Source organism: Diospyros lotus, chromosome 8 (genome assembly GCF_014633365.1).
Source record: "Diospyros lotus cultivar Yz01 chromosome 8, ASM1463336v1, whole genome shotgun sequence".
Taxonomy (NCBI): domain Eukaryota; kingdom Viridiplantae; phylum Streptophyta; class Magnoliopsida; order Ericales; family Ebenaceae; genus Diospyros; species Diospyros lotus.
This window is the reverse complement of record NC_068345.1, coordinates 36,573,786-36,585,319: the sequence shown is the minus strand read 5'-3', so window position 1 is coordinate 36,585,319 and position 11,534 is coordinate 36,573,786. Positions and strand designations below refer to the sequence as shown.

At 34.6% G+C, this 11,534-nt stretch overlaps 2 protein-coding genes across 2 annotated transcripts; one reads left to right on the top strand and one right to left on the bottom strand.

Moving 5' to 3' along the window:
• Positions 1-3,004: 3,004 nt before the first annotated feature.
• LOC127808965 (tetrahydroberberine oxidase-like) lies at positions 3,005-5,948 on the top strand. Its single transcript, XM_052347718.1, has one exon. It carries the CDS (start codon positions 4,158-4,160, stop codon positions 5,784-5,786), a length of 1,629 nt encoding a protein of 542 aa, XP_052203678.1. The 5' UTR covers positions 3,005-4,157; the 3' UTR covers positions 5,787-5,948.
• Positions 5,949-8,289: 2,341 nt separating this feature from the next.
• LOC127808124 (tetrahydroberberine oxidase-like) lies at positions 8,290-10,302 on the bottom strand. Its single transcript, XM_052346510.1, has 2 exons — positions 10,160-10,302; positions 8,290-9,982 (listed from the first exon to the last, which is right to left on the bottom strand). The coding sequence occupies exons 1-2, from the start codon at positions 10,181-10,183 to the stop codon at positions 8,567-8,569; spliced, it is 1,440 nt and encodes a 479-aa protein (XP_052202470.1). The 5' UTR covers positions 10,184-10,302; the 3' UTR covers positions 8,290-8,566.
• Between the last annotated feature and the right edge of the window lie 1,232 nt (positions 10,303-11,534).

Genomic DNA, 11,534 nt, shown 5'->3' with positions numbered 1-11,534 from the left:
AACCAAAAATTCCAATTTCAGTCAAATTGAAATTTCGAGTCATAATTATAACAATATATAACTAAGAAATATCTAAGGCGCAACGTTTAATTAATTTATGAGTTTAAAGCAAATGATTTTTTTAGAGGAATGAATCATTAATTGTTGGGCGATTAATTGACCAGACCCATATAATTGAACAGAATCATTCTATATAAAATGAAGGTCGCTCTAATAATCAATCGTCATTTATAAATAAACGGCATTGATAAACATTTTAAAACCTTTTTATATATGAATGTAAACGAGAGAGAGAGAGAGAGAGATGCATGGCCAAAAAGTTTATTCAAACACCATCTTGAGAAAATAAAAGCATATCAGCTAAAAGAAAATATTTTCAAAAAGTCAAAGAAGAAGAAGATGATGACGAGGACGATGATGGTGGCTGCCGTATATATCCATGTAAGATTATTCTTTTTTAAAAGAATATATATATATATATGTTATATGTATAGATACCCTGTATCTGAATTTCCCATGTGCCGATCTAGTTTTTCCATAATTAAATTCTTAAAAAATATTACTCAACATTCCACGTATCCCTTGTCACACCCATAGGCCCAATCCAAGGATTGTTTATTTTGGATTGTAACTATGGGCCCAAATTTCTAATTGGCTAAAGAACAGATCGGGGCCTAATCGCCCTCCAGCTGGCCGCCTGCTTCTATTTCTTACATAAATAATTGGGTTACTTACAATCAAATGCTCTGATTTAAAACAATTATGACATAATATATATATATATATAGTTTTAGTACTATTAAGTAAGGTATAAATTAAATTATTTAATATTGATTTGGTTAAGTTTAAATGGTCAAAAAACTAATAATATTATTACAAAAGTTTAATAGAGTGTCATTCGACTCATGACCTTAAATATTATAGTGTTTTATTTACCCCAATGTCTCATAATACAAAATTAATGTATATTAATCCAATTTAATATAAAATAAATTTCACAATTAATATGAACCCCCCCCCCCCCCCCCCCATAATAAGAAAAATCTAACCATAATTCCTTGCAACGTAAATTAATTACCAATAAAGAAACCAAAGTTTTAGCTTTATTTCAATTTTATACTGAAGGTTTATTTTTTTTTAATACTATACCAAAGTTGATGTTTCATTTCAATTTTGTAACAAACTTTTAATTTTTTTCAATAATATACTAAGTTTTGCATTTAATTTTAATTTTAATTTTATTATAAAATAAATTATCCTCAAACGCTTGTAGTTTGAACATATTATCTAAACTCCCTTATAGTTTATTTTTGGTGAAAAAAAGGTCCTTATACTTTTTGAGTATTGCCAAAATACCCCATCAGTTGAGTTTTGGCAATTAAACCATTCAATAAAATCTAATTAAAATTAAAGTTATGTAAAAATTTTAAAATATTTCTATTTAAAAAAATTAATCATTAAAAATAAAAAAATTGAAATCAAGTTTTGTTTGCCAAATGCAGTCATTAGTCATGAGGCATCCAAGAAAAATAGACACGACATTCATGTATACATCTCGTGTCCTCGTGTTCTATTTCTTTAATTTTTTCGATATTAGTATCTTCTTTCTCTCTCTTTCTCTCTCTGACTTTTTCGATGAAGTCGGGACTATATCTTTTGCTATTTCTCTTTCATTATTTTTCATACCCCTTTTACCCATTCTTTCTTCCCTATTGTCTAAAATTAAGAAATTTTTTATTAATTTTAAACTCTAAACTTAATGGAAGGGTTTTTTTGTAGCAATAAAATAACTTTTTTTTTTTTGGCTCATAACAAGCTGCATGAGGTGTTTGAGTAAAATATCAAACTACAAAGGGTGTAGAGTAATTTATCATATTATAAAACTAAAATCAAATACAAAGTTTAATTAGTATTAAAAAAACTGAAGGTGCGTTATAAAATTAAAATTAAATTAAAAATTTAATAAATTATTTACAAATTTCAAATTTCTTTATTAAACTAAAATTAAAACTAAAAAATAAATATTTTTTAATAATTTATCCTTCCTGGTAATTATAGTAGAAGTTATGATTGTTACATCTTAAATATTTTTAAAGGTTTAAAGAAGTAAATTTAAATTTAATGTGAAGAAATTTCAATATTTATCAGTAAGATAAATCAAAATTGAATACGTATATGTACACATATATATACAACTATTTGGGGAGTGTGAGAAATCAAAATTGAATATGCATTTGTACATATATATATATATATATATACCTACATCTTCTAACTTTGAGGGAAATAAATTTGAATTTGAAATCCTTAGAAGAAAGGGATCCCAAGGTAGGGTTCTCATGTCCATAAATTCTTATTTTGTGGCATATTGCATGAGAAATTAATTTTGAAAAATGTAATTTGTTTGACTTTTTATTTATAAGCATGATCTATGATCATATATGATGATACTATTTTGTTTTGTACTACATAAGTTTGAGGTGACGTGATTGTTGAGGACCTTCTAAGAAATGCACTTAATTGAAAAAGATTTTGGAAGCATGCTAACATTGTCACAATAGGTATCACAAATTAAAAACTTATATTTTTTTTCGTACGCATATTTTATACAAAATATTTTATTTTTTGAGATTTTTCACTTAGAAAGTTCATTTTCTAAGTTTGGTTCATTCTCTAAAGTATTATAATGTTACTGAAACAAGTGCTTCCAAGGGAAAGGAGGTTCTTAAAGTGTAAGTTTTGAAAGATTTGTTATTTTTGCTAAGATGCCATGTTTTATACATGCTAAGCCTATTTTTATCTCTTATACTAAAAGCATATATATGTTTTAATTTGACGATATCAAGTGTACCAAGTATGTCAAGTTGTTGTATGAACAAAATTTTTATTGAATTCATGTCTTTTAATTATTTTGGAAAAGATTGACGACTTTTACATTCATATTGTAACATTTTGCATCGAACGATAGGAAAGATCGAATCAACTACCTTAATGTATCTATGCGAACTTCTCAGGGGTTATTCATCCTTAAGCTACCCTAGGTCAAGCACACTTAATCTGTGAGTTTTTTTATCAACATTCAGCCCAAAATGTATTTATCTAGTATTGTTTCATTCTTTACTATCATTGACATATATACTTGCTTCTCTAGATTCTCTTTTTTTAACCTAACATTGGACTCTCATGATATTACATTCTCTCTTCTTGAGTACATGACGTCTTCGTCATGTAACCTTACAATTGGTCTCAGATTTTCTCCTCTTTGGGGGGTGCTATCTTAGAAGTCGCTCCTTGTTCAAGCCCTCGCGCCCTAGCACCACTCCCCGCCCTCATCAGATTGCCTTCTCCAAGGGTCCGCTTACCTTGATAAGAAGAACCAAATCAACTTATCCTGATGGGTCTACGCGAACTTCTTAAGAGTTACCCATTCTTGAGCTATCCTAGCTCAAACACGCTTAACTTGGGAGTTCTTTATCCACATTCAACCCAAAAATATCCATCTAGTATTATTTCATTCCTTATTATCCTCGATATATATATACTTGTTTCTCTATAGTCCCTTTTGGACCTGACCTTGGACTCTCGAGGTATTACACATATTTTTAGTTACAGTGATTTAAAAATTTTTAATTGGGACACTCGGAAAGTGTTTTTCATTTCTTTACTTTTAAATTCAATATTTCAAAAAGAATAAAAAAAAATTAAATTTCTTAATACAAATTACGAATTAAATCAAATTCAATTCATAAAAATAAATGTGCATATAAAGATTTTATCTTGATGAACTAAATCAAATATAGTTCAGACTAAAAAATAAGGTCACCAATATAAACGTCTCTCAGATGGCTTAATAGAATAATTTCAATTGTCAAATGAGAGGAAAATGGGGTTTCTTGCGTTTGTTTAAGATAAAATTTCAGAATTCAATGGTTCGTGATTTCTTGTGTTTCTTTAGGATAAAGCTTGAGAATTCAGCGGTTGTATGACCCCATCTATGGCCGCCCAAGAAGAAGAATATCATATCATATGGCACAAAAATCCAAAACCCAATAACTCACATAATCCAGTTGTTCAACCAAGCCATCATCCATGGCGGATTAATTATAAGTAGCAGCCCTTTCTTTCATTAAAAGAAAAGAAAGCCCAATTAAACAGAGATGAAGACTTCTCCAATTTCATTACTCCTTCCAATTTTTATCCTCCTTCTGTTTCCGTTTCCAATTCCATTGGAAGCTTCACCTCACGCTCATGGAGATTTTCTTCAATGCCTTTCCCTTCACTCTCCCAACTCAACCTCAATCTCCCAGGTGATTTACACCCCAAACAACTCATCTTTCTCATCTATATTAGATTTCTCCATAAGAAATTTGAGATTCGCGTCGCCATCAACCCCAAAACCTCTGGTCATCGTCACCCCAGTTCACGAATCACAGATTCAGGCAACCGTCTACTGCTGCAAAACCCATGGAATCCAGATCAGAGTCCGAAGCGGCGGCCATGACTACGAGGGTCTTTCCTACGTTTCGGAGTCTCCTTTCGTTGTCGTCGATCTAATAAACCTCCGATCAATCACCATTGATGCTGAAAACAAAACTGCTTGGGTCCAAACCGGCGCCACCATTGGCGAACTTTACTACAGAATCGCCGAGAAAAGCAAAACTCTCTCCTTTCCGGCCGGCGCTTGCCCTACTGTGGGCGTCGGCGGCCACTTCAGCGGCGGAGGCTTCGGCGCGCTCTTCCGTAAATACGGCCTCGCCGCCGATAATATCATTGATGCTCGGATTATAAACGCTGATGGCGACGTTCTTGATCGGGAATGCATGGGGGAAGATCTGTTTTGGGCGATCAGAGGCGGCGGAGGCGCCAGCTTCGGAATCATTACAGCCTGGAAGTTGAATCTGGTCGACGTGACGTCGACTGTAACTGTTTTCACAGTCGACCGGACATTAGAACAGAACGCAACGATGCTGGTCCATCAATGGCAGAGCATTGGCCATGCTTTACCGGAGAATCTACTGATCGCAATCTTCGTAAGAAAGGCGAATTCTACAGTACGAGCTTCATTCATCTCCATATTCTTAGGCGAAGTTGATGAGCTGATTCCACTGGTCGAAGAGAGATTCCCACAATTGGGTTTAAGAAAAGAAGACTGCACCGAGATGAGCTATATCGAATCCGCGCTCTACGTTGCCGAATTTCCTATTGGAGAACCCATTGATGTCTTGCTGGACAGGACTCCTTTGACTAGAAATTACTTCAAAGCGAAATCGGATTTTGTGAACGAACCCATTTCGGAGACTGGACTGGAAGGGATCTGGGAAAGGTTTTACGAAGGAGAGGCCGAAACTGCGGAGCTGATATTCAGCCCAGATGGTGGGAAAATGGAGGAGATTTCAGAATCTGCAATTCCTTACCCGCACAGAGCAGGGACGCTGTACAAAATCCAGTACTTGGTTTACTGGGAGGAAGAAGGGATAAAAGCGTCCGAGAGGTATATAGATTGGATCAGGAGACTTTACAGTTACATGACTCCCTACGTTTCCAAGTCTCCCAGAGCTGCGTATCTCAATTACAGAGACCTTGACATCGGAGTGAACAACAAAGGGAACACAAGCTATGAGCAAGCAAGCGTTTGGGGTACTAAATATTTCAAGGGAAATTTCCAGAGACTGGTGCAGGTGAAGACGATGGTTGATCCTGGCAATTTCTTCAGGAGTGAACAGAGCATTCCCCCCTTCACATCGAAGGAGAGGAAGAGCAAGAGCAAGAGAAAGAGCATTCTTTGAATCTGAGGAACAATTTAGGTCTTTATTTTGTATAATTTCCTGGGGAAGCTAATGTCTATTTTGCTAAGCTTCCTTTTCTTTTGTAACATTTATTTACTTTAAAGTGGTTAGAAAAATAAATCCCTTTTTTATTTTCAATGAAGGTGAGAGTTCTAAAGCAAATAGCAGATTCTCAAAGCATATTAAATGTTCTTTCCTAATGAAATGCACAATTTAATTTTCTTATGCATGTCTCTCAATTCACAACTAAAATTTCCTTTTCTATATATAAGACATTTCTACATACCAATAAGAAAAATATATATGTTGCATAAAATTAAATTCATTCATTCAGTAGAAACTGTAGCATACTATAAAAAGATGGAAGATGGGCACACAGTACATACATGATTCCTTATATTGAGTACAAGTTGCTACACACAGTTTGAATGGATTACACTTTTGTTTACATTATCTTGTACAGTATCTGTCAATGCTGCAGCACTACAAGACGAGGCCACAAAGAAAAAAAAAAAATGATTTTGCCAGATTTTGTGGGTGGCAATGGGCCGTTGACCCTTGTTAGCAATCACCTGAATAATTTAATTTGTGAATAATATGTGAATTATTTTGTATTTTTTTTAAAAATATTATCCTCACGTCAATTTGAAAGATTCGGAGTAATATATGACTTTTAAGACTAAAAATTTTAAATGTGTTTAAACAATTTTTTTTTAAATTCAACTAAAAAAATTCATTGACATTGCTTTAATTGCTGTCCTTGCTAAGTGTTACATTACTTCTACACAATCATGTAGCTATGCCATGCGTCTCTGCCCATGCAGTCCAGCTGCTCCCTCAATTGCCCCTCCAATCTTCTTTTTAATTTGGCTTTCTCCAAAAAGCTATTTGTGTCCGCCTGAGTCAGTGTAGAGAAATCAAAATTAACAAAAAGCAATTTACATCCGCCAGAATCAATGCGAAGAAGACCATGGCTACTTCTCTCGTTGCTGTGAATCGTCAGCCATGCACATTTCCCTCCCCCCCTCTCTCACCAGAAAGCTCATTTTCGTCTCTCTGTCCATGAAAATTTTCGCTTGGCTGAGCTAGTAAGCTATATTGATTCTGCAACATACGAACCTTTTAGCTGTGGAGTACTTTTTTCGTTTCACCTTTTTATTATATCTCCCCTATCTAGTTTTTCAAAGGTGATAGAAAATGATGACCTCTTGATTGCTTCATTTTATTCCTTGTTTTATGCTCTTCTCAACATTTCTTGAAGTAATATTTCTGTGTCGATTCTTCATCTTTATTTTGGACTTAATTGGCTGCTTTAATGTTAGCCTAACTTGATAATGTTTGAATCTGAAGTTCTATTTTACTTCAACATAGCTTTATCAATTTATTCTGGAACTTGAATCTGTTATTTGTTTGTGGCATTTGAGTTTTTTTATGTTATCTTGCATCAGTGTAGGTTGGTTGAATCTGTTGTTTATTTTTCTTAATTATATATTTTTTGATAAATTTATTTCTACTTAAACATGTTAATTTTTGTTAATTAATTGTTATGCACATTAGTAAATGGAATGAAACTATATGTAGGAAATGAGACAAAGAGACAAATTTTAGGAATATACTGATAATTTGGACCGATGATTTAAATGTCAATTTTGCCAAAAAGAGCATTCTAGTGGTATATCTCGAGTAAAATCGCATTTATCCAGCCAAATAGAGTGTGATGTTATGGTTTGTTCAAGTGTATCAAATGAGGTACAAGCTCTAGCTATTATTGCTATCGGGGGTGGTAATAAAAAGATAAAATTATCTACTTAAAGTGTCAATTAAATGGAGTCAGGAATGAAACTAGTCAAGAAATGTTGTTAAATTTAGAACAAATTTCTATAACTACCATATACAACCAAAAAAATAAAGATATGGTGGACATGAAAACAGCTTAGCATTTTTTTAATAATATATTTTTTAATATTATTCAAATACTTACTTTTATTAAGATTATTAAAACTGTTTCTGACTTTAGTATTAGATATTTGTTACCAAGTTATTCTACGCTAAGAACTAAATTAGTGATGAATAGCAAAGCAATGGTTGTAGATTATGTAACTAAAGTAAAAGAATCATGAAGTTTATCAAGATGCACATTAATGTCTGATATTTGGATAGACATAAAAAGTCATTCATTTATTAATATGATTGCTTATTTTTCAAAATTGACTATTTTTTTATATCTTTTGAAAGGTCGAGTCATAGAAAGAGTGATTATTTTCGTAGAAATCTACTTATATTTGTCATTAAAAATATTAGACCTAAGAATGTAGTTCAAATTATCACACACAATATTTCAAATTATGGACTTACTGGTGATATGATAATGGAAAGTTATCTAAACATATACGAAACAAAGTGTGCAGCCCATGAAATTCAATTACTTTTCAAATATATTTATAACCACGTTCAATAGATAACTAGGGTATTTGATGAGGCAAAAAGATTGTGGATTATACATAGAGGCATACCATTGTTTTAAGTTTAATGAAGAAACATAGACATAAGAATTTAAGAAGCTATTCCAAAACTAGATTTGTTTATCATTTTTTAATACTTCAATCTGTTTTAGAAGCTGAAGATGGCTTGAGAAATTTAATTGCATCATCTGCTTGCCATATAACAAAGGAGCAATGACACAAAATGTAAGACAGCAATTGAGGATTCAAGAGAAGTGATATATATGTGCTTACAAATTCTTCGTTTCTTTTTCGTCTGGGTGATTCTTATTAAAAACTTTAAGAGGTGAAAGGGGGAATGCTCTGTTCATTCCTGAAGAAATTGCTAGGATCCACCTTGCTCTTCACTTGTGCCAGTCTCTTGAAGTTTCCCTTGAAATATTTAACACCCCAAATGCTTGCTTGTGCATAGCTTGTGTTTCCTTGGTGGTTCACTCCGATGTCAAGATCTCTGTAATTGACATACGCAGCTCTCGGCGACTTGGAAACGTAAGGAGCCATGTAACTGTAGAACCTTCTGATCCAATTTATGTGCCTCTCGGACGCAGCTGTTCCTCCTTCCAACCACCCAGCAATGTAGACGATTTTGTACAGGTTCCCGGCTCTATGTGGGAAAGGGATCGCTTTTTCTGAAATCCGGTCCATCTTGCCACCATATGGGATCAAAATGATCTGAGCTGATAGGGGATCTTCTTCATAAATCCTTTTCCATATCCCTTCCAATCCTGTCACCGAGATGGGTTTTTGCACATAATCTGATTTTGCTTTGAAATAGATTATACCCGTATACGTCCTATTCAGCAAAACATCAAGGGGTCCATTAGGAAAGCCGGCATAGGCAGCAAAGTAGAGCACGGATTCAATCCAGCTCATCTCGGTGCAGTCCTGTTTTGTCACACCCAATTCTGGGAATTTTTCGTGCATCAACTCGACGAGTTCGTCAGATCCACCCAGGAACAAGCAGTTGAATGAAGCTCTAATTGTTCTGTTCCCGTTCGCACTTGAGTTCGCCATGATTGCAATTTCGATGAAAAGTTCATCGGGGAACTTGTGCGCAACGAACTGCCACTGATGCACAAGCTTGGTTGCATTTTGTTCTAAGGTCCGGTAAACTGTGAAAACAGTTACACTTGGGGGAACATTGACCAGCTTTACTTTCCACGCGAGAACAATTCCAAAACTAGTTCCTCCACTTCCTCTGATAGCCCAGAATAGGTCTTCCCCCATGGATGTTCGATCGCGGATGTTGCCAGAATCGTCCATTATCAGAGCATCGACGATATTATCAGCAGCAAAGCCGTATTTGCGGAGTAGCGGGCCATACCCTCCCCCACTGAAGTGTCCACCAACACCGACCGAAGGACAAATTCCAGCAGGAAAGCCTAGAGTTTTACTCTTCTGGGCAATTCTGTAATATAGTTCTCCGATAGTGGCTCCTGTTTGAACCCAAGCAGTTTTGTTTTCAGAATCAACACTGATCGATCGAAGGTTTAGCAGATCGAGAATGACAAAGGGGACCTCGGAAACATATGAAAGACCCTCAAAGTCGTGTCCGCCACTTCGAACTCTGATCTGCAAGCCGTGCTGTTTGGCACAGTAGACGGTTGCCTGAATTTGGGATTCCTCTACTGGCGTAACAATGACCAGAGGTTTGGGCGTGGAGGGAGATGTGAATCTCAGGTTCTGAATGGAGGTCTGCAATACATTAAAAAAGGAAGAGTTTTTTGGGGTATAAGTCACCTGTGAAATTGAGTTTTGAAATTGAAGGGGAAGGCATTGAAGAAAATCTTCAAGACCATGTGCTGAAGCTGATAATGGGCTCCAAAACAGAAGAACTAAAACAAATGAAAGCACTGAAGTTGCGGGAGTCACCTTGTTTCGGGTTTTGTGCATCATACGGTGATGAAACTTCTGCTACTTACAGATGGCTTACTCTTGCCAAATGAAAATTCAATCTTTAGATAAAAATTATTATAACAATTAACAAAGATAGTTTTAGAATAACACCAAGTAAAATACTTGTACATGCGTGAATCATTTCATTTTGGAGTTGTTTCCTTTTCAGCGTATGCTAATTAATTATGATTTATCTGTATTTATATTTTTAATTTTATATTATTTTTTAAAAAAATATTTTATTATTTGACACAAACAACATATATAACTAATGAGACATTGTAAGATTCAATTAACTACTCGAACAACATAATATTTTTATTACTTGATAGTGACAAAGAAAGTTTTATATTGTACTTGGACAATAATAACACTCCTCTGATAGTGACAAAGAAGATTCTATATTGTACGTGGACCTAATAACAGTCCTCTGATTGTGCCCAGGGTGGTAGGTTTTGAAATGTTTGTTTCTGATAATTTCACACCCAAACAAAGGCAACTTAATTGTGTCTAAAGTAATTAAAAGTAGTCTTAATCAAGTCGAAGTAACGGCTACCTTTTCATACTCGCTCATCACGTGTACCAAATCTTTCGGCACGTCAGAATATATTCTGGGTTGGATCCTTTTTTATTTCTCTTTTCAATAAGCTGTAGAGACACACTTCTTGACTAAACCATGCATATCCAAAGTCATGGTTGCCGAAAGATCACAGTTGTATTCATTTTAGAGCAATACTACATTGCCCGAATGTCTCGTACCGAAGCCTTATCGAAGCCAACCTGTTCTGACAAAATTACCCCTCAGCCTTCAACAATATTACAAATCTGCCATTGAAGGCTGTTGGCAAGTTCTTCCTCCTCCCTCTGTCCATTGTCTCTCTCTCTCTCTCTCCCTCTGGTTTAAAGTTTCTGTTTTTGTTTAATTAGAAAGCAAAATGCCATCGCCATTTTCAATGTTGCCTGCCGGAACCCATCGCCGGCCATCTGTAAAATGAAGCTCCTTTTTCATTGCTTTGCGACTACACGTACAGCATGGCCCTTATCAGATAAATTTCTGTGAGAAAAAAAGACGGCCATGTTTTTGAAGAACTGACTGAAACTTAGATAAAAGAATATAATATTTTATGGTCTCAAAAATAAGCATAAGATCTGAGAGATTCTTTAAACTAAAGAGAGGCTTCAACCTAGAAAAATTCTAAGAATAAGCAGTAAAATCTGAAGAATCCTATTGACTCTGTTGTTATTATATATATACATATATATATTTGTCTAACATATACACTCAAAGCTGTCATAGTTAATAACATTACATTTCCGTTTAGCTGCCGAACAAATCATGGAGAAAATGGGT